This window comes from Colobus angolensis, unplaced genomic scaffold, assembly GCF_000951035.1.
Source record: "Colobus angolensis palliatus isolate OR3802 unplaced genomic scaffold, Cang.pa_1.0 Scaffold205, whole genome shotgun sequence".
Lineage (NCBI taxonomy): Eukaryota > Metazoa > Chordata > Mammalia > Primates > Cercopithecidae > Colobus > Colobus angolensis.
Genome location: NW_012115211.1, coordinates 2,246,434 through 2,270,658, shown reverse-complemented (window position 1 = coordinate 2,270,658; position 24,225 = coordinate 2,246,434). Strand labels below are relative to the sequence as shown.

Below are 24,225 nucleotides of genomic sequence, written 5' to 3'. Positions count from 1 at the left end.
TGGCACAAGTATACATATGTAACAAACCTGCACGTTATGCACATGTACCCTAGAACTTAAAGTATAAAAAAAAAAAGAAAGAAAAAGAATAAAGACTTTCCCAGACACACAAAAGCTGGAGGATTTCATCAACATCAGACTTACAAGAAATGCTAAAGGTAGTTCTTTTATCTGAAAGAAAAGGACATTAATGAACACTAAGAAATCATCTGAAGGTGCAAAATTCATTGATAAGTACACAGAATAACATTGTAATTGTTGTGTGTAAACTACTCATATCTTGAGTAGAAAGACTAAAAGAGGAACCAGTCAAAAATATTAACTATGACAACTTTCAAGACATAAACGGCACAATAATATATAAATAGAAACAATAGCTATAAACAGGTCGGGCATGGTGGCTTACACCTGTAATCCCAACACTTTGGGTGGCCGAGGTGGACAGATTGCTTGAGTCCAGGAATTTGAGACCAGCCTGGACAACACAGACTGCATCTCTACAAAAAATGCAAAAAATTGACCTAGTGTAGTGGTGTGTGCCTGTAGACCCAGCTACTTGGGAGGCTGAGGTGGGAGGATTGCTTGAGCTGGGAGGCAGTGGTTGTAATGAGCTGAGATCATACTACTGCACTCCAGCCTAGGCAACAGTGTGAGACCCTGTCTTAAAAAAGAAAAAAGAAAAGAAGTAGAGAAAGCAAACATTAAAAAGTGGAGTGCTGAGGTTAAAATGTAGAGTTTGTATTGGTTTTCTCTATGCTTGTTTGTTAGTTTGTTTATGAAATCAGTTTTAAATTGTCACCACTTTACAGTAATGGGTTATGATACTATTTGCAAGCAACCTCAAACCAAAAACATACAACAGATACACAAAAAATAAAAAAGCAAGATATTTAAACATACCACCAGAGAAAAACACCTGCAGTAAAGGAAGACAGAAAAGAAGGCAGAGAAGACCACAAAACAACCAGAAAACAAAGTCACAGGAATAAGTCCTTATTAATAACGTTGAATGTAAATGGACTAAACTTTCCAATCAAAAGACATGGAGTGGTTGATGGATACAAAAACAAGGCTCACTGACCTGTTGCCTACTAGAAGCACTCTTTATCTATAAAGACACATATAAACTGAAAATAAAGTGAGGGACAAAGATATTCCATGCTGATGCAAACTAAAAAAGAGCGGGAGTAGCTATATGTATATCAGACAAAATAGATTCCAAGACAAAAACTATAAAAAGAGGCAAAAGTCATTATATAATGATAAGGGGGTCAATTCAGCAAGAGGATATAAGTTATACATATATATGCACCCAACACTGGAACACCCAAATAGGTAAAGCAAATATTAAAGCTAAAGAAGGAGAGATGGACCTCAATACAATAAGAGCTGGAGACTTCAATACCCCACTTTCAGCATTGGATAATCGAGATGGAAAATCAACAAAAAAAATTTACCTAATCTGCACTATATGTCAAATGGACCTAATAGTTACCTACAGAACACTTCATCCAACAGCTGCAGAATACACATTCTTCTCCTCAACACATGGATCATTCTCAAGGATGGACCATGTTAGGCCACAAAACAAGTCTTGGATAACATTCAAAAAATTGAAATTATATCAAGTATATTTTCTGACCGCAATGGAATAAAACTAGTAATCAATAAGAGGAGGAATTTTGGATACTATACAAACACATGGAAAATAAACAGTATGCTCCTAAATGACCAGTGTGTCAATGAAATTAAGATGGAAATTTTAAAATTTCTTGCAGCAAATGATAATGGAAACACAACATACCAAAGCCTGTGAGATACAGTGAAAGCCATACTAAGAGGAAGGTGTATAGCTATAGAGGCTACATCAAGAATGTAGAAAACCCTCAAATAACCAATCCAATGATGCATCCTAAAGAATTAGAAGAGCAAGAGCAAACCAAACCCAAAATTAGTAGGAGACAAGAAATAATAAAGATCAGAGCAGAAATAAATGAAATCAAAACAAAAAAGTAGAAAAGATCAACAAAATAAAAAGTTGTTTTTTGAAAACATTAAATTGACAAACCTTTAGCTAGACTGAAAAAAAGAGAAAGAAGACCCAAATAAATAAAATCAGATGAAAAAGGAGACATTACACCTGATACCGCAGAATTTCAAAGGATTACTAGAGGATACTATGAGCAACTATATGCCAATAAGTTGGAATATCTAGAAGGAATGGATAAGTTTCTAGACAGATACAACCTATGAAGGTTGAACCATGAAGAAATCCAAAACCTGAACAGACAAATAACAAGTAATGAAATCCAAGCTGTAATAAAAGTCTCCTAGTAAAGAAAAAATGGGACCTGGTGGCTTCACTGCTGAATTTTACCAAACATTTAAAAAAGAAATAACACCAGTCCTACTCAAACTATTCCGAAAAATAGAGGAGGAGGGAATACTTCCAGACTCCTTCTACGAGGCAAGTTACCCTAATACCAAAACCAGACAGACAAAAACAAAAACTACAGGCCAATATCCCTGCTGAACATTGATGCAGAAATCATCAGCAAAATACTAGCAAACCAAATTCAACAACACATTACAAAGATTATTCAGGCTGGGCACAATGGTTCGTGCCTGTAATCCCAGCACTTTGGGAGGCTGAGGCAGGTGGATCACTTGAGGTCAGGAGTTCAAGATCAGCCTGGCCAACATCGTGAAACCCCGTCTCTTCTAAAAATACAAAAATTAGCCAGGCATGGTGGTATGCACTTCTAATTCTAGCTACTCAAGAGGCAGAGGTGGGAAGACTGCCTGAACTTGGGAAATGGAGGTTGCAGTAAGCCAGGATCATGCCGCTGCCCTCTATCCTGGGTGACAGAGCAAAACTCCTTCTGAAAAAAAAAAAAAAAAAAGAAAAAGATTATTCAGTATGATCAAGTGGGATTTATCCTGGGATGCAAGGATGGTTCAGCTTATGCAAATCAGTCAATGTGATACATCATATCAACAGAATGAAGGACAAAAACCATATGAACATTTCAATTGATTCTGGAAAAGGATTTGATAAAATTCAACATCGCTTCATGATTAAAAACAAAAAACAAAAAAAAACTTAATCTGGGTATAGAAGGGATGTAACATAATAAAAGCCATATACGATAGACCCGCAGCTTGTATCATACTAAAAGGATGATAAATGAAAAGTTGAAAGCTTTCTTCTGAGATCTGGAAAATGGCAAGGATAGTCACTTTCATCACTGTTACTCAGCGTAGTACTGGAAGTCTTAACTAGAGCAATCAGACAAGAGAAAGAAAGAAGGGGCACCCAAATTGGAAAGGAAAAAGTAAATGATCCTATTTTGCAGATGATATGAACTTATATTTAGAAAATCCTGAAGATTCCACCAAAAAACTGTTAGAACTGATTTAATAAAGTTACATGATAAAAAATTGATGTACAAAAATTAGTAGTGTTTTTATATGCCAACAGCGAACATTCCAAAAAATCAAGAAAGTAACCCTATTTACAGTAGCTACAAATAAAATACCTAGAAATTAACCAAAGATGTGAAATACAATGAAATGTATAAAACACTGATGAAAGACATTAAAGAGGACACAAAAAAGGGTAAGATATTCCATGTTCATGGATTGGAAGAATCAACATTGTTAAAATGTCCATAACACCCAAAACAATCTACAGATGCAACACAGTCCCTATCAAAAATACCAATGATATTCTTCACCAAAATGAAACAATTCTGAAACTTACATAGAACTACAAAAGACCCAGAATAGCCAAAGCTATCCTGATAGAAAAGAACAAAACTGGAGAAATAACATTACCTGACTTCAGATTATACCAGAGAGTTATAACAACCAAAACAGCATGGTACTGCCATAAAAACAGATGCATAGACCGATGGAACAGAATCAAGAACCCAGAAACAAATCCATACATCTACAGTGAAGTCATTTTCAACAGAGGTGCTAAGAACATACGTTGGGGCAAGGACAGTTTCTTTAATAAATGGTGCTGGGAAAACTGGATATCCATATACAGAAGAATGAAACGAAACCCCTATCTCTCACCATATACAAAAATCAACTAAAAATGAATTAAATACTCAAATTTAAGACCTCAAACTATGAAAGTACTGAAAGAAAACATTGAGAAAACTCTCCAGGACATTGGACTGTGGAAAGATTTTTTGAGTAATAATCAACAAGCACAGGTAGCTAAAGCAAAAATGGACAAATGGGATCATGTCAAGTTAAAAGGCTTCTGCACAGCAAAGGAAACAACAAAGTGAAGAAACAACCCACAGAATGGGAGAAAATATTTGCAAACTATCCATTTGACAAGGGATTAATAACCAGAATATATAAGGAGCTCAACAACTCTATAGGAAAAAAATCTAATCCAATTTTAAAATGGGCAAAAGATCTGAATAGACATTTCTCAAAGGAATATATTCATATGGCAGACAAGCATATGAAAAGGTGCTCAACATCACTGATCACCAGAGAAATGCAAATAAAAACTATAATGAGGTATCATCTCACCCCAGTTAAAATGGCTTTTACGCAAAAGACAGGCAATAACAAAGGCTGGTGAGGATGTGGAGAAAAGGAAACCCTCATACACTGTTGGTGAGAATGTAAATTAGTCAAGCCACTATGGAGAAGAGTTTGTTGATTGAAAAAAAAAACACACAACTAAAAATAGAACTACCATATAATGCAGCAATCCCACTACTACGTATATACCCAAAGGAAGGGAAATCAGTACGTTGAAGATATACTACACTCCCATGTTTATTACAGCACTGTTCACGATAGCCAAGATTTGGAAGCAACCAGTGTCCATCAATAGATGAATGGATAAAGAAAATGTGGTACATGTACACAAAGGAGTACTATTTGGCCATAAAAAAGAATGAGATCCCTGTCATTTGCAACAACATGGATGGAACTGGAGGTCATTATGGTAAGTGAAATATGCCAGGCACAGAAAAAATTCGCATGTTCTCGCTTATTTATGGGAGCTAAAAATGGAAACAATTGAACTCATGGAGATGGAGAGTAGAAGGATGGTTGCCAGAGGCTGGGCATAGTGAATGGGGAGAGGGAGGTGGGAGGTGGAGGACAATTGGGGATGGTTAATGAGTACAAAAATATTTAAATAGAATGAATAAGATCTTGTATTTGATGGCACAACAGGGTGACTACAGTCAACGATAGTTTACTGTGTATTTTAAAATAGCTAAAAGGGTATAATTAGATTGTTTTGAACACAAAGAAAGGATAAATGTTTAAAGTGATGGCTACCTCATTTGCCTGATGTGATGGTTGTACATTGTTTGCCTGTATCAGAATATCTAATGTACCCCACAAATATATACCCTTACTGTGTACCTGCAAAATTTTTTAAAAAACAATACCACTTTTCACTTATCAAATTGGCCAGAATTAAGTTTGAGGATATCATGTATTTGTGGGGATACCTATTTCTCCATACTTTCACCAATACTTGATAAACCTCTAAGAACCTGTTTTGTCAGCCAAAAAAACTGTACTAATATTTTCCCAGCCGACTTCTTAAGAAGATAATATGAGATTATCTGATCTGGTGAGATTACAAAGTGATACAGAAGCATGTTATTACTACCCAGATCTTCCAGTCTTGTCTCTTGTTCTCTAGTCTAGGGTTAGGATAGTGGGCCTTCATTTTGGGTATACATTAGAATCACCTGGAGAAGTCTGAAATGTATAAATAACTTTGGCCCCTAACCTAGTTCACTTGAATCAGAATTTCTGGTGGGTTTGTACCTGGGCGGTAGTGTTTAGGTGATTCTGTTATGTAGCCAGGGTTGAAAATCACCTGGAACCAGGCGGCTTGGATTTGAAAATCGGCTCTGTCACTTATTAGTTATTTAACCTTGGGCAAGTTACATAATCTCTCTGTAAAATGCCCTCATCTGTAAAATGCTGAAAATTATGTCTAAGTAATAAAGAGTTGTGAGGAGAAAGTTAGGTAATTCATTTGAAGCATTTAGATTGCTGACTGGCACATAGATTTAGTAGACATTAGCTGCTACTGCTATTGTTGCAATTACTGCTAAACACCATAATATTCTAGTGGGAAAATGGTTGGTTAAGTCTAGTTCTTAAATAGCTGCTTTCCACTCATCCATTTCAGAAGTAGCAAAGTTGTACTATTTGTGGCAAGATCTGGAGTAGCTACCCTAGATCTGCTCTGACACTTTTTTATTATCTTTAAAGCACATGTTAGTCTGTGAATTTACTTTGTTCATTTATTTTTTTCTAGTCTTCCTCCACCATAGTAGAATGTAGATACCATGAGAGCAGGAGTATCGCCAGTATTTTTCCCTCCTGTAACTCCATTACTCCATTGGTGCCAGATTTTTATTAGAAAGATTTGTTAAATAAATAAATGAAAATTTTGTTTTTAATATTTGTAGGGATTTTCTGATAGGCACCTATGATTGTAAATCATTGCTTTCAAGTTAAAGCCTGGAATTTCAAATATATATTTTGTTTATGTTTTATAAACCTGGTTCTATTATCTACAGAAATCAAGCAAATTAATACTATCTTTGCCACTTAATTTTATTTCTAACATATGGATTTGTTTTTGTCATTGAAGGCTTTACTGTCACTAAATAACTCCTGTAAATTAGCAAATAACTTTCAGGAACAAACAGCAAAGTGTAGTAGAATTTCATTCCCTTGTTGTCTTTAAACGGTATTCATTAGTTAGAGTAATAGAAATAGAATCAGACTTGATTTTCTATGGGATTTTAAAAATATGACTTAATCTGACTTGTTTTGTGATTTACTTTGACTTTTATATTGGTAACTTACCTTGGGTCTAGTTCTGTTTTTACTTTTAATTTGTTATGTGACCCTGGGCAAATAATTTTCTTTCTCTTGACCTCAGTTTTCTCATTCATAAAATGTGATGGTTAGACTAGACAGTTCTCTTATTTTATTTTTAAAAGTTAAAATTTGTTAACATTTGGTAGCCCTAATTGTGATATATTATTGTCAAAGAATCCAATTTAGTTGAGGAAGAAGATCCCCAATTATTTCAGATTTCTTTCAACCTCTAAAATTGTACCTCCCCCATGATATTATGATTTCTTTTTCAGTACATTTTTAACAGGAACACAAACTTGTATGTTCTGCAGTGTCTGTCTTCAGTGAATCTTAAGAAGACTCTTCTATGACTTCGACTTTCAGCAAATTTCATGATTTGAATGTCATGTTTCTGTGATGTCCTGAGCCAAGATATAAACTGACTCACCGTCCTTATTTAAGGGATTCTCTCTCCAGAGTAAGGAAAAGATATCCAAAGAATATAGATGAAAACCAGAGCTCAGAGGGTCATTGTCTAAAGGCTCTTAACTGTGTGTGTCAAGAAAGGATAGGAGGAATTAAGATTGAAAGAGGGATTTAAGTAGAGAAAGCCATATTTTGTGGGACAGAACCACAATATATGGCAAAACTAGTAGAAAATCATCCTTTCATTTTGCTTAAAAGTAGAAAGTCTTTTGATTCTCTTGGGTCCTTTGAATTCTGATGGCAGTTCATTTTACAAAGTAATCATTGGGAATTGGGCAAAATTTGTTATCCTAGATGTGTCTTAACTACTTTTCCTTTTCCTTTTTCTCCTAGGCAGCGATTATTAGTAGAGTTCAGTGTAGGATTGTGGCTTTGGATCTACGAAGTCATGGTGAGTAAAGTTCTTAATTAGCCATTTGCTGGATTATAGTCATCAAGCCCCTTTAAATAGTGGTAACTATTAGAAATTTCAACATGGCCATAAAATTACCTTGTCTATTCCATTTGGGTTTTTTTTTTTTTGGAGATGGAGTCTCATTCTGTCACCCAGGCTGAAGTGCAGTGGCACAATCTCAGCTCACTGCAACCTCTGCCTCCTGGGTTCAGGCAATTCTCCTGCTTCAGTCTCCCTAGTAGCTGGGATTACAGGTGTGCACCACCATGCCAGCTAATTTTTGTATTTTTAGTAGCGACAGGGTTTCACATGTTGGCCAGGCTGGTATCGAACTCTTGACCTCAAGTGATTCATTCACCTCTGCCTCCCAGAGTGCTAGCATACCAGGTGTGAACCACTGTGCCCAGCTCAATTTGGGCATTTTGAAGGAAGTCGTAGCTTCTAGTCTTTACAAATGTATGTGTATGTGTATATATTAAAGTTTTATTTATAGTATTTATTTTTGTATGTTATATATGTTAAGCTAAGAAAATGTCCTTTAAAGTAACCACATTCTTATGCTGATGTATAAGGAATGTGGATAAATCTTTGCTAGGCTACTGTAATTATCCTTCTTAGGATAACTGTAAAGATTTGTCTATAGAAAATCCTTGCTAAACTCATTGTGTAAAATTATAAAGTCCTTAATCTATTGTCCAAAGATGATGTTTTTAAAAGAGAATTCTTCGGCTTTTATAATTCCTGTCTGTGGGAATTTTATTTTAAACATATTTTCATTTTAGGTGAAACAAAAGTCAAGAATCCTGAAGATCTGTCTGCAGAAACAATGGCAAAGTAAGTAACCAGATATTTCTTACACATTGCCTGTCTCCCATCACTATTATAAATAGTACTATAACTTTATCACTTTCCTGATGAGATTGTTGGAGAATAATTACCACAAGAAACATTTTACTTCTGTTCTCTCTCCTCTACTTTTGGTTTCTCCTTACTATTTAATCTTGAAAGAAACCTGCATCTTTCTTGGTATGTCCAATGCAATGATCATCATATAAAGCACATGAAAATTCTTCAAGGCACAGTTTAGTTTGTGAAGGCTTTTGAAAGTTTTCTTCTGTTGATGGAATTGCATTGAATCTGGATACCTATCATGGACTCATGCTTGGAAAAGTAGTTGTATGCAAGAGGCCTTGAGAGTTTCTCTTTCGGCTATCCTGTGCATATTCTTCATCTTATGTCATAGAAAGATGAGAACATGATATTAAAAAAATGACAGTTATACCCTGGGCCTAAAGTAAAAAATGAATGTAGCGTATACAGTGGCTCTCAAAACTGCTCACTCATCAGAATCACTTGAGAAGTTACGAGACATACAGATGACTTGACCCTACCCCAGACCTACTTCTAGCAGTGGGGTTTGGACATTTATATTTTGATAAAGCTCTATATAGGAATCTGATGGAGCCAGTTCAATGACTGTTGTTTGGGAATCACTGACCTATAGCATAAATAGGATTCTTCTAGCCATTCTGCTTTAATACATACTCTCTCAGGTATTTGGTCACTTTGGCCAAAAATATCTTGCCCTCTTTTACTTTAGCAACTTTAATTTAAGAATAAACTTTTTCCTTCAGAGCCCAAACTGATGTAGGAATAATTTTAATACTATTATTTTTTCACTGTCTACCTGGAGATAGTTGTTTTATTATTATAGTAGGTGTTATTTGTGTACTTTTTATCAGCCAGCTTTCATTAAAGTATAAACTAAGCATTTATTAATAATAAATCATTAACTTATTTTGTGTAATCATTTATTGAAATTAATCCTCATTATTAACTCTGTAATACAGACATATCCTTTTACAGATGAGGAAACTGGCTTATATAGGTTGAATAACTCTATAAAGTCACACAGTCAGTAGATTGAATTTATGGTCATTCAACTATAGTCCTTGTCAGAGAGAGAGAGAAAGAAATAATGTGTATAGTATGAGTATCATTCCACTCAATGAACATATGCCTTAAAAACTATGCAAAGAGAGGTACGAATCTGTTCCCCAATTATTCCTACTGCCTTTGTTAATATGAGAGCAATATATCCTTAAATAGTCAAGCATATTAGTGATACCTCTAGGAAGATTTGTGAATGATTTTTAAGGAAGTAAAGGGTTTCTTGACTTTTAACAAAAAAGTGAAATACATCATCTGAGTGTCCAGGCAGTCAGACAAATTGATGATGATGCCTTGGTTGACATTCTAGAGGAGACTGAACAATTAATTGAGAACCTTAAGGAAACATGGACTAAATAATAATGTTTCAGTCTAGGGCTCATCAGGAGAGAGAAACAACGTAGTAAATTGTATAAGTAAAGTTGAATATAAATAATTATTCACAATAACAGGGGATTGGAATGAGAGATTGGTAGTAAGAAGTAAAGAAAACTCTTAATAATATAGGAAAGCAGATATAAGGAACAACCACTCCTCCCTTGGGCTGAGGGAGTACACCTAGGGTTGAGATCCAGACCTTGTTGGAGAATGCATAACCATGGCTTACCGAAGGTTAGAACTTGCTGAAAATCTGCCCTCTGGAACCTGACAGAATTCTGCCCTCTAAGGTACAGGGAAAGCTATTCTTGGGGAGGTATCTCACCAGAGGCACTTGGCTACAAAAACACTGGGTGGGGGAAGGCTAGAGTACTGGAGAAGCCATTTGTGCAGGAGGAATTGTGCAGGAATTGGCAGGAATTGGATACTGGGGGAAGTTCTGTGTTTCTCTAGCCCCCTCCATTAACATAGCTTAACATCATGCCTACTGGCAAGGGAAAAATATTTAAAGGCCTCACTCACATCTGTTTTTGTAGAGCAGGCAATGAAGGATGAATTGGAGTTGAAGTAGTAAGTTGTTAACTGGCACCAAAAAATTTTTTTAATGATGAAAATCATCCACAGTAGATGAAGATGATGACCAAGAATCAAAAGGGCGAACAAACTGGATTCTTGCTGAAATTATCCAAGCAGTCAAACATTTATGTGATTTCTGAATTCAGTTACTCTGTGGAAAAAAAAAAAATCTCAAAATGGGCATACTTACTATCAACTGCAGAACCTAAATACTCCATAAGAAAGTATGTGAAAAAGCCAAATTTGAGCTTGGGTCATTCTCATATTCCAATTTCTGTGATACATAGTAATGCTTCTCAGAAAAGTAACCTAGCATTAAAATATGACAGAATCCCTTTAAAAAGCATCCACCAAAATTGTGATACATCCAGTTACAGTCTGGATTTGCAGGTAACCCTTGCTACTTCATCTTTATTGTATTTCTCTGGATTTTCAGGACTTACCTCAAGTAAGGTACTTGTTGACTGAATGCTCTGTTTGATTTTAAAATAACAATAAATTTCTCTTGGTGGTAGATGATGAAGTGATTAATCGTAACTACCTTCTACCTGGGTAAATATGCCTTTTCTAAGCTCAGACACGATGTTCAGTTATTGTGTTTCAGACCTCTCTACCTTTGTGCATGAGGCAGATACTGCAGAACTCCTTCAATTCAGTCAATGTGTATTTTAAGGAGAATTGGACTTAGATACTCGTCCATAGCATCCTTTTATTTTACTCCTTATTTGTGTTATAGCAACCGAAAGTTTCTTGGAATTGTTCAAGAATTATTCTGGAAATTACATGTTGATATTTAATATAAACATGTTTTAAACTTTAGTCTTTTCTTTAAAAAAAAAAAAAAAAGTTTGCCCCCAAAATTATATCCAGTGTTGTTTTAGATTAATTGAGCATATAATTTTTTTCTAGTCTGTTATTTTAATATGCAGAATTAGCTTTGGAATACTACCTGTTTTATTTTTTAGAAACTGTATGTATAATAATTTCCTCTGTGTTACTTACTCTAAAGACCACTTATTATAAAGTCTTTGTTCCTGATATTTTCCAGTGGCCTCTGGGCAAAGGCATCATAGTTTTGACTTCATGAAATTACTCTGAATTCACAGTACCCTATGCCAAGGGGAGATGGCTTTACCATTTATACCTGAGGTTGCAATTTTTTGAATTTTTGCAATCAGAACTTGGTGATGACCTTGGGCAGTAGAATATAAATAACTCCCACATGCTTAGTGTTCCAATAGTGCATAAATTGGTTAACCCATTGAAACATTGAAAATATGTTTCAGTGAGGTAGTAAGAAAATGCAGCTCTTTTTACTTGGTAGAAATGCAGTAATATATTTATAGACCCAGTGAGATTAATTGATTAATACAGATCCTTCTAGACAGGGCTGCTGAAAGATTACATTAGGTGATGTTATAAGAAAGTTTTATAGCACAACTGAAAAAGAAGCACTGAATAAGTATTAGTTCTCTTTTCTTTCTTTCATATCATTTTGTCTCCTGGAGAGAATTTTGTGTTCATATAGAAGCAGCACTGGTGTCAAAGAAGCTTGGACTTTTCATCTTAACTATTTGTTATCGCTTTGGATGACTGCCTGAACTGCTTCACTTTCTGTCTTAATCTTAAATTTAAGTCCGAAGGAATATTAAACCATTTGTTTTCACTTACAAAGTTTGGTGGCCTCCCTATCTCCCATTCAGATTGTCTACAATTGCCGAGGCTACCCTATTCACTCCTGCAATTGTTGTATGAGATTTTAAAAATCAATTCCTACAGAACTAATAACATTTGCCTTTGCCATTATGAATACTGTAGAGATTATGTATGAAAGTCTGTGTTCCTACATTGACACTTGCTATATTTGGTTAACACTGTGTGAGTGCGCTTAAGGTATGTAATGACACTCAGCAAGACAAAACTTTCTTTTGAAGTTGAACCAGCCACTCCCAAAAGAAGGGAGTAGAACTAGCCTAAAATATATATATATATAATAAGGCAGTAGAGCCAGTGGGCCTCCAGAAACACACCTTACTGTTCTTACCCACCTATTGCTATAGCAAGGAAGGTCTACATGCAATTAAAAACCAAACTTCATACTTCAGTTCTAATTTTCAAAGCTTTAAAATTGGTCTTTGTTAAACAGATCCATTCATAATTGAAGACTAGAACTAAAGCCAATAAAATGAGCTCTGAACACCTTTCTAGTTTCTCAGAGCACTGTACTTACATTTATGTTCATCCTTCAAACAAATGAGAAATTGTAAATAATAATTAACATTTGTAAAGCATTTTACTCTTTCGAGGTGTTTTCTTGTTCACCTCTCAGTTAATCCTCAAAGCAATCCAGAGCAGTCAATGATATTTTTCTCTTTTTTTATAGATGTTGAAACTCAGTTTCTAAGAGATTAAGTAACTAATCCAAGATCACATAGTGAAAAATAAACTGAGGCTGGGGCTCATCTTGTGATTTCGAGGTTTACTACATTATAATGCTTAATGAATTTTTTTCTTGTTTTATTGAAACAGAGCAGTTAAATGATTTTTCCAGAGTTTCAATCTTAGGTTCAAAATAAAGGTATATGTTTACGTAATTGTACTACATATGTGGAACAGTGAAAGTGTGATGTAAAGGAAAATTCGGTAATTTGGGTTCTTAGTCCTTTACCTGCCATTTATCGGGAGAGCTAGGTGTGTGGCTACACATACTGATACTGGGGGCATGTTAGAAGGTTTACATAGGTATGTTTGTAAGATGGCCCAATAGACTTTTACAGTTTCCCAGCACTGTTACACACCAAAGGAAGGAATTGGGAAAGAAAACCGTTTTTATAGTGTTGTCCGAAAGCATTCTTATATCTTTTTCTTCTCTTTACAGAGATGTTGGCAATGTGGTTGAAGCCATGTATGGGGACCTTCCTCCTCCAATTATGCTGATTGGACATAGCATGGGTGGTGCTATTGCAGTCCACACAGCATCATCCAACCTGGTACCAAGCCTCTTGGGTCTGTGCATGATTGATGTTGTAGAAGGTGAGTTTTCTTAGCACTGACCAAATCAGGATTTCACTTATAAGAGACATCCATGGTAGATTATTACCTTGTCTTAGTTTACTGTTGATTTCATTCACCTTGAAATATGTCCCTCTGTCTTTACATCCTTTTTAAGTTTATACAAGATAACCGTTTTTCCATGTCATCAAAAACTCTTCATTAACATATTTTTATGACTGCATACTATTTCAATCCTATGTATGTCCCATAATTGTATTTAATCATATAAAAAGAAGCTGCCATGTCTTTTCTGACCAAGCTTCAGAAGTCACACTGCTACTTGTGAATGTAAGTCATCCTCTTCAGTGTGAGGGCATGACATAGAGGAGTGAATACCCCAGAGGCAAAAATTATTGAGGGCCATCTTTATTTCTCTGCAAACATCACTAAATTCTGCTGTCATCAAGAGCAGATATATAGTAATTGACTCAGTAAGTGTAAATGCTCAGAGTAAGTTAAATATGTGGTTACAGTTTTTGTTTAACATCCAGGTACAGCTATGGATGCACTTAATAGCATGCAGAATTTCTTACGGGGTCGTCCGAAAACCTTCAAGTCTCTGGAGAATGCTATTGAATGGAGGTAACCAACAAATCTTTGTCACCTTTATTTAATTAATTTGTTTGTTTGCTTGCTTATTTACTTATTTATTTAGGAGACAAGGCCTCACTCTTATCACCCAGGCTGGAGTGCAGTGGCATGATCCTAGCTCACTGCAACCTTGAACTCCTGGGTTCAAGCAGTCCTCCCACCTCAGCCTCCCAGTTTGCTAAGACTACAGGTGCACACCACCAAGCCTGGCTAATTTTTAAATTTTTTGTAGAAACGAGATCTTGCTATGTTGCCCAGGCTGGCTTCAAGTAATCCTCCTGCTTTAGCCTGGCCTCAAGTAATCAAGTAATCAAATTCCTGGCCTCAAGTAGTCCTCCTGCTTTAGCCTCCCAAAGTGTTGGGGTTACAGGCATGAGCCACAGTGCCCAGCCACTGTTGCCTTTATTCTAAATGTTAGATTGTAGCTTTTCTTCTTTTTTAGGTCAAGCACCAAGTTCGAGGAATAGAATTTCAGTTGCTATGCTTTATTGTAATAACATATGAGGAAACATTATATAAACAGCAGAATTTTTTTGAAGATTTAAAAATATTTTAGATTTGGCTCAGTTGTCTGAAGCCCATTCTTTTCCCAATACACTGTAGTGCCTCCTGGAATCTTAGTAATTATTGATCATCTGCTGGGTCTAGCTGTTTCTGCCTCTGAGGTGAGAGGTTAGACTAGGTGGTTTCTAAGGCCTCATCCACCTCTGATGCTCCATGGTTTTAGATTTACTTGCTGTGTTTCAGATAAAATGGTGGGGAAATGGAAGATGGCTATAGGTTCTATTCCCTCACGTTTATTTGGATTTTGGGTAAATAAACTCAATAGGTAGTTTTTATAAAAAACAGTGTCAGAATTCCATTTAAGCAAAGGAATGAATTTATTCATTAATTCAGTTAATCATTTGATAAAGCATTTATTAAACACTTATTTTGTGCTAACAGGTGAAGATTCAGAGATGAATAAAACACTATTCCTTCCCACAAGGAGATCAGTCTTTGGATAAATGTCTTCATCATCCTATCTTCCTTCCTATTCTTCTAACTCTATCTCCAGTCCCTTCTTCAGAACATTTTCTCTTAAGTTCTCCAAACCACCCAGATGACTCTTTCAGCAAAATTACTAGAGACCTTTAAGTCTCTATTATATTGCACTGTATACCCTTAAGTTTTCCAATCCTCCTTTGAGGGATATGGCTCATATTAATTTTTATTAATGTCTGTCTTAATGCCCTTCCTGCATCATAAGGGAAGAAGCTATTCTGTATTTCTTTTATACTTTCATATAGCATATGGCAGACTGCCCTAGCAGGCAGAATATATCTGTTAACTGAATCAGATATCAAGTGGAAATATAGAACTTGGTAAATATATCCTAGGAGTTTTCCTAGGACAAAGGGTCTTATGCAAGCATATGGCTTGTCAGAATGCTGTTTGTGTTTGGTGAAGTTGTTTTTACCACTTCCTGTTCACTACTGTGACGCAGGGTTCCTGTTCTTGCAGAAATATCAAAGATCTCTCTATCTTGGGCAGACAGCATCAAGAATGTAGCTGCTGCCAGCTTGGCTTGTACCTCAGGTGCCCTGCCTGCTTCCACAGTAACAACCAGTGAGAAAGTTATTCTAGAGTTGGCTCAGTTGTCTAAAGCCCATCTATCTTTTATCCATACTTTTTTTTTTGAGACGGGGTGTCACTCTGTTGTCCAGGCTGGCGTCCAGTGGCGTGATTACAGCTCTCACTGCAGCCTTGACGTTCTGGGCTCAAGCGATCCTCCTGCCTCAGCCACCCAAGTAGCTGGGACTACAGATGTGCACCACGACGCCCAGCTAATTTTTGTTTTTTGGGTTTTTTTTTTTTTTTTTTTTTTTTTGTAGCAACAGGGTTTTATTATGTTGGCCAGGCTGGTCTTGAACTCCCGGGCTCAAGCAGTCTGCCCGCCTGCCTCGGCCTCTCAAAGTCATGGGGTTATAGGTATGAGCCACTGCATCTGGCCCTGTTTCCAAACTTTAAAATTTATTTGGTAAAATTTTTTTTCTACTGCCTAAGATGTGTCAGTACCTGATCTAAGAACTGGGGGATGAATCAGGCTCAGTTCCTATCATCAAAAAACTGGGGATGCAAACAAGGAAATGCATAAACACAACACAACAAAGGAAGCCAGGGGATATAGAAGAAGGGTACCTAATGCAGCCTGGGTATCATGGTAGGCCTTCTCTTAAGGTAGAGTCTTGTTTCTTTTGCCAGATACAGGATAGCATAAGGGTTCTGTTTGTTAAATGTTAAGATACTGGGTTTCATGAGAGTCATTGATTTTTCTGAACCTGAAAAGTGTTATACTATGAGGTATTTGGTAATTTTGTTTTTTATTCTGCTGGATATCTGAATCAGGTTTATGACCGATGGCCATTTTGGCTATTCCAGATTTTTTTTATGTTGCGATATAAAGCCAGTGAATTACTGCTTTTGCTCTCATAGGTTTCCTAATGAGAGGCAGCAGGGGTATAGTCATTAAGAACCTGGGCTTTAGGCCAGATGTGGTGGCTCACACTTGTACTCCCAGTGCTTTTGGAGGGTGAGATAGGAATATCACTTGAGGCCAGGAGTTTGAGACCAGCCTGGGCCACATAGTGAGACCCTGTCTCTACAAAAAAAAAAAATTTTTTTTTTAATTAGCCGAGTGTGGTGGCATGTGCCTGTAGTCCCAGCTACTCAGGAGGCTGAGGTGGGAGGATTATTTGAGCCCAGAAGTTCAAGGTTACAGTGAGCTATGATGATGCCACTGCACTTTAGCTTTAACAACAAAGTGAGACCTTGTCTCGAAACAAAACAAAAAAGTTAGGGGAAACCTGGGCTTTGAGGTCAGACAGATACAAATTTGCATCTTGGTTACACCACTCTGGCTGTTCTGAGGAAAATCGAATAGAAGAAGAAGTGGGGAATGAGGTATGAAGTTGGTTAGGAGACTGTTGTAGTATAGGAGAGTAAGAGTGGTAAACATAGACTAGGATGGCAACAGAGGAAGAAAGAGAGTCATTTTTTAATGTATTTTCAAGGTAAAGCTGACAGGACTGGTTTGTGGAATGGATGTTGGGAGAGAGACGGGGGAGGGCAGGAAGGGACTTAAGGATGACTTCTAGGTTTTTAGCCCAAGCAATTGGATGAATGGTAGAAACAGAAAGAAGTAGATATGAGAGCAAATAAGGGGCAGATAATCAGTTTTGTTTGGATAAACTCAAATGCTTATTACATATGTAAGTGGAAATGTTAAGCAGGCAATTGTATATACTAGTTAGAAGATTAGAAGAGGCTGAACTAGAGATAAATTGGAGAATCGTCATCACATAGTTAATATTTAAAGGTGAAAGATTGAATGTGAAGACCTAGGAACTTGATATTGATAGGAAAAAGATCCCAGACTGAGTCTTGGGATATTCCACAATATTTAGAGCTTGGGAGGAAGAGGAAGATCCAACAAAGAAGCTGAAGAGGCACAGTTGATGAGGTAAAAGGAAAACCAGGTGAGTATAGCAAGTGTTTGTAGAAGGAGGGAGAGAACAACTGTGTCAGATGCTGCAGAGAGATCAAGTAAGATGAGGACCAAGAAATGACTATTGGAATTGGCATGATAGAGATGACCTTGACAAAATAAATATCTGAAAATAAATGGGAGATAAAAATCAGATATAAGTTGGGGAAAGGATGAGAGGTGACAAAGTAGAGAAAGCAAGATAACTCTTTTGAGGAGCTTTGCTGTGTAGGAGAGCAGAGAAATGGAGTAATAGGTAGTAGTGAATGTGGCATTGGGAATGTTTTTAAAGGCTAGATAGTGGAGTATGGTTGTGACATCCACAAGAGAAAAAAAGTGACACAAAAGAGAGACAGGATACTTGAAGGAAACAGTATCTTTTTAGAAGCAAGAGGGGATGGGAACTAGTGCCCAAGGTTGGCCTTCATTGGAATAGAGATATTTCATGTATTAAACAGGCATCAAGGCAGAGTATATTATTATTGGTGAATTTGTTTATTCAGTTGGTAGTTAAAAGATGAGGTATTAGTTCTGATTGCCTCAGTTTTACCATTAAAGTAAGAAATAATGTCATTATCTGAGGAGGGGGGCTTTAAAATTTTGAATGATTTTTTAAACTAAGAAATGAGATTTAAAGAAACACTTTCTCCTGGTGGCTTGCTTCAGGCAGTGTTTCCAGTTCCCCCTGAAAATGCAGTCATTTTGCTTTGCCCTTAGTTGTACTTAGGTGGACAAATGTGAGAAGCCTAATTTATTCAGATAACCTAAACTCTGTAGCACAGCACACAAGGCCCTGGAGAAGCTGGCGCCTGCCTACCAATCCTATTCTGTCACGCTCCCACTTTGCCTCCTCCCTGCTTCTCCTTGCACCCAGTCCTCTAAAATCATTATCTTGCCGACTTTCACATCACAGCACCTTTGTTCACAATGTGCCCTCTGCCTAGAATGCTCTAACCAACCTCTTTTATTTTCTGGTTAAACTTGTTGTCTATACTCCTCAGTTTAGCTGTGACCTTTGGGGAGCTTTCTCTGACCTCCTCATTTGTGATAAAGTGCCTTCTTTGAACCTTGCCTTATTATATTAACATTATGTGTGTCTTTTTCTCCCTACTGAATTATGTGCTTCTTGAATATAGGCCTGGCACCTAGTATCCTCTTGATAAATAGCTGCAGAACTGAAATGGCTATGGTATTTTTACTTAATTTTTACTACCTAGCTTATAACCATATAGCCAGGTGAGTAGTAGTGGCAATCTCTATAGTAAGAAACACTGGTGATCACTACTTTTTATTAGGTCTCACATAATCTGTAGAATTACTTATTTGATTCCAGTGATTTGATACAATGGATACTGAATACCCTTCTCTCTTCCTTCTTTTCTTTTCCAGTGTGAAGAGTGGCCAGATTCGAAATCTGGAGTCTGCCCGTGTCTCAATGGTTGGCCAAGTCAAACAGTAAGTCTTATTTTTCCCCCTTGGTCTGATGAGAGGCAGAAACATGGTGAGGGAATTACAGATTTTCTTTTGCCTTCCTTCCTTTCTCTCCTTCCTTTCCTTTCCTTTCCTTCCCTTTCTTTTCTTTCCTCCTCTACTTAATACTGGATTACCTTAGCAAAACTGTATGTGTTAAAAAGCAAAGAATCCCAGAGCATAGACATGAAAAATTATGTTCATCTTAGTGATGGCAGCTGAGTTTCATTCTAGTAACAGTGTCCTTCTAAGCCAAACCTGGCGGTGAGGGAATTATAATAAAAAAGCTCTGGCATAGCCTGAGTGAAAGCTAGATTCTAAGGATAAGCTAAGATTATTTAGCCCAATTGATCTTTCCTGATGGAATTACATGGCATTCTGGATATTGCTGTATAGTCACAAAATAAACTTTAGATGAATTGAGAAAATGTTGCCCAACAGAAGAGACAGGAGTTAGATGAAAATGATGACGGCATTGAGTGTTTACTATTTGCCAGGCACTCTGCAAGGTATTTTATATGCACTGTCTCATTTTTAAAACCTTATATTATGGAAAATTTTCACACATATAAAAGAAGAGTAATATAGTGGATGGACCCTAGTGTGCCCATTGTCCATTTTCAATGGTTATTAACCCATAACTTTGTCTCATTTGTTTCATCTGTGCCCCTATGTATTTCCCCTAGTCACAAAATATTTTGAAGCAAATTCCAAACAAATATAATTTCCTCTGCAAGATTTTCATATGATCTAAAAATAAAGACTCTAAACATCATCACAATGACATTATTACACGTAAAAAATTGGCAATTCTTTAATATCATCAAATATCTAATCAATATTCACATTTCTGATTGTCTCATAAATAATTTTTTATGGTTATAGTCAAAATCAAAATAAGTAGATAGCAGTTGGTTGATACACCTCTCGTGCATCTTTTAATCTAAGGTTCCACTTGTATCTCGCTTTCTTTTTTGATTCCTTGCAATTTATTTCTTGAGGAAACCTTCCTGTTTGCCCCATAGAATTTCCCGTGATCTGGATTTGCTGATTGAATTCTCAGGCCATAATTTAACATATTCTTTTGTTCCTTATATTCTCTGTAAATAGTTAAATCTAGAAGCTTCATTGGGTTCAGGTGTTTTGTTTGCCAGAATACTTGATAGGTGAAGTTGTGTACTGCCATCAGGAAGTACATAATGTCTGATTGTCTTTTTTTTTTTTTGAGACGGAGTCTCACTTGGTTGCCCAGGCTGGAGTGCAGTGGTGCGGTCTTGGCTCACTGCAACCTTTGCCTCCCAGGTTCAAGCAATTCTCCTGCCTCAGCCTCCCGAGTAGCTGGGACTACAGGCAAGTGCCACCATGCCCAGCTAATTTTTTGTATTTTTAGTGGAGACAGGGTTTCACCGTATTAGCCAGGATGGTCTCTATCTCCTGACCTTGTGATCCGCCCACCTCGGCCTCCCAAAGTGCTGGGATTGCAGACATGAGCCACCATGCCCAGCCGGTTGTCTCTCTCTTTTTTTTTTAATGTCAGGAACGGTTGGTGTTTATTACCTAGATTCATTAATTCATTTGCAACTATCTCATTTAATCCCTACAATACCTCTTTAAGGTAAGTATTGCTTTATAGATGAGGAAATAGAAGTTCAGAGAGGTAGTTTCCCAAGATCACATAGCTCGTGGATGACATAGCTGAGATTCAAATTCCTGTGTATTTGACTTCAAGGCCTATATTACGAGTTTTATGCCTAAAAGGGTAATTTCAGTAGAAATATCAGGTAGTCTAAATGCAAGACTTTGAATAAGCTGTGAGACTGCCCACTTTTCAATTCCTAAATATTTTGAGACCTCAAATTTGTCTAATCAGTAGTAAAGCATTTTATATGGCATATATGCAGATAGTTGAGTGATTTTAAAATTTTATTTCCAGTGATGTTTTCTCTTAATATGTAAACCTATGTGTAGGAGAGTGTGTATGTGCACGTGTGTTAATTGTCACCTAGATAGCTGGAACTTTCCTGCCCCTTATGATCTAGGTGAAATTGCCTTGAACTTCCTAATCCACACGCTGTAGAAATTCAAAGCGTGTGTTTCTTTGTTACACTGTTTTTTTAATCACATCTATACTGTATACTACATGCGAAGCTTGGCACCTCAAGTTTCATATAAAACTCCTACTTAACAAAACATTTATGAATGTACACTTCACCGAAGGTTTGGCAGAGAAGACAGAGAGGGAGAAGTTATCATTCTTAAAAATCTACCGCTGACCTTTGAATTTATCCCAGTCTCTTTTTATCTTGCTTGTTCTAGAGATGCCATTTGAAAGAGAAAAACAACAATAATTGGTTGGTTCAGATGGTTTCTGTCAGCTAATTAAAAAGTGAGGCCTTTTATCATTCTGTTTGAGCCTTGTTCTACTGTAAGCAGGGTTCAGCAGAAAAGCACCATGTTTTGGAGTTAGTTGAGCCTGGATTTGCATCCCAGCCTTATCCACTTATGAGTTAGGTGATACTGGACAGTTTTCTTAACTCTTCAGGGCTACTTCATAGGATTGTTATGAAGATTATGTAAGATTATGCCAATAAAACTCATGCCTGAGGAAATGGTTGTTTCCTTTCTATGGGTCAGTATTGGTGTAAGAAGTGGAAACCAGCCCTTGGAGTATAGTTATATATTGCCATGATTTCCACAGCCCTGGAAATGCACAATTCTATCCTCCTACCAGGATGATTGTTAAGTTTTTATCTAACATTTGATTTTAAAAGGCCATGAGTATCTCTGAGATAATTTGTATATTGGAAAGAGGTGTGTAATAGCACTTTTTTAAAAAAACCTAGGTGTGAAGGAATTACAAGTCCAGAAGGCTCAAAATCTATAGTGGAAGGAATCATAGAGGAAGAAGAAGAAGATGAGGAAGGAAGTGAGTCAATAAGCAAGAGGAAAAAGGAAGATGACATGGAGGTGGGTTAAAACATTGATTCTTGAAAAGATGTGGTATGGAATGGTTCAAACTGTGTGGGTGGGGAAGGGCTGATAACATTGTTCTTTTTGTTTGCTGTTAGGTATTTTAGGGCGCAAAGACACTATCATAAGAGATACTTAGCTTAACTATAAGATGTAAAGCGCTGTTGATAGCTTTGACCAATTGGAACATAAAACTTACACTGTTTACCCTCCCCTAAAACAGACTGCTTTCTCACCTGTTCTTCTGTTCCTGTGTTTCCTCCCATGAGAAAAATTCCATTTCCTACCAGTCTATTCTAAGCTCATTCAGATCTTACCCTGTCCATCTGTCTTTCAAAGTTTATCTCCTTGAGGAAGCTTTCTTTCATTTTTTTTTTTTGTTTGTTTGTCTGTTTGTTCGTTTGAAACTGGGTTTTGCTATGTTGCCCAGGCTGTATTCCTTGACTCATGTGATCATCCCAGCTCAGCCTCCCCAGTATCTGTAGCTGGGACTACAGGTGCGTGCCACCACACCCAGCTTCCTTGGGGAAGTTTTCTGACCTTAATTGATATCACTCTCTTTCCAACACAGCACTGAAAGTCTATATGACACACCCTAGCACTTTTTTTTTTTTTGAAGTTGTACATACTAAGTCATATAACTGATTTTATAAGTCACACTCAGAAATCCTATGGTCCTTTGCTAGTCATCTGTTGACTCATGTTGTCCTCTGTGCAAGAATTGTATTCCAAACAAACAAAAAATGTGTATTTTGTGGCAGAAACTGATGTTCTGCATGAATTTCCCTCTGCATTTAGCTCAGGGTTGTATAAATAGTGTTTTATAAGTACTTGCTAGGCAAGTAGTGGTAACAAGTGCTTTTTTCTTGAAAATGTTTAGTGATCATGAACAGCAGACTAGGGATGGATTTGATTATAAACATCTTACTAATGGCAGGTAATGAACATGTAATGACCTATTCCTTTGCATTTGGAGAAGCTGCTGTTAGCAAGAAGGAGAATACATTTTTAAACAGAATTTTAAATTTGAGGATCTTCTTGCCATCTTTAAAATCAGTGATCAGAAATATAATACTTTGTACCTCTTTAGAGTTTACAAAGGTATAAATAACTCATGGTCCATTTGGTCCTCTCAACATCTTATGAGGTGTGGAGAGATCTTTTCTCCCATATTATGGTGTAGAATCTGAGGCTCAGAAGTTAAGAGACTTGCCCAAGGTCATCAAGCACACATTTAGTAGATTTGAGACTCTTAATATAATCAATTGCTTTTTACCCATTATGTGCTAAGCACTATGCTGAATGCTTCACATTTATCATCTCTAATTCTCATTTTAGTTCTGCATTGTAGATATTATCACCATTTTACAACTTAGGTACAGATACTTGCCCATGGTCACACATAAAAGTTAAAGCTAAAACACCCAAATCCTCGATTTTTAATTCTAACTCATTTTTTCTTTGTATTTTTTTATAAGCCCAATTATGTGGTTTCATAAACTCCAGCAGTTCTGTTGAAAGGGTGAACTGAGGCACATTAATAAGGAGTGTCCATGAGTATTCACTCCCTATTTCTCCCCAACCCTCCCAGCCTTGGCAACCACTAATCTAATCTCTATAGATTTGCCTAATCTGGACATAAAATATAAATGGAACTAATAATATGTGGTCTTTTGTGACTGACTTCTTTTCCCTTAGAATAAAATTACCAGGGTTCATCCATATTGTAGCACGTATCAAATGCCTCATTTCTCTCTATGGTTGAATAATGTGCCATTGTATGGCTATACCACAGTTTTTAATCCATTCATCGCTTGATGGACATTTGGGTTGTTTGCAATTTTTGTCTATTATGAATAATAGTTTGAACATTTGTGTGTAAGTTTTTGTGTGGATATAGGCTTTTATTATTTGTCTTGGGTACACAGCTAGGATTGGAACTGATGGATCATATGGT

At 36.7% G+C, this 24,225-nt stretch overlaps 1 protein-coding gene across 2 annotated transcripts in view; it reads left to right on the top strand.

Moving 5' to 3' along the window:
• Nucleotides 1-24,225, top strand: part of PPME1 (protein phosphatase methylesterase 1) — an 87,749-nt gene that overhangs the window by 51,232 nt on the left and 12,292 nt on the right. For both annotated transcript variants that reach the window (XM_011942054.1, XM_011942053.1), the window contains exons 4-9: nt 7,693-7,750; nt 8,536-8,587; nt 13,536-13,690; nt 14,203-14,293; nt 19,218-19,283; nt 22,142-22,265. In XM_011942054.1, the coding sequence (XP_011797444.1) occupies nt 7,693-7,750; nt 8,536-8,587; nt 13,536-13,690; nt 14,203-14,293; nt 19,218-19,283; nt 22,142-22,265 (546 nt within the window). The remainder of the gene's footprint in view (nt 1-7,692; nt 7,751-8,535; nt 8,588-13,535; nt 13,691-14,202; nt 14,294-19,217; nt 19,284-22,141; nt 22,266-24,225) is intronic.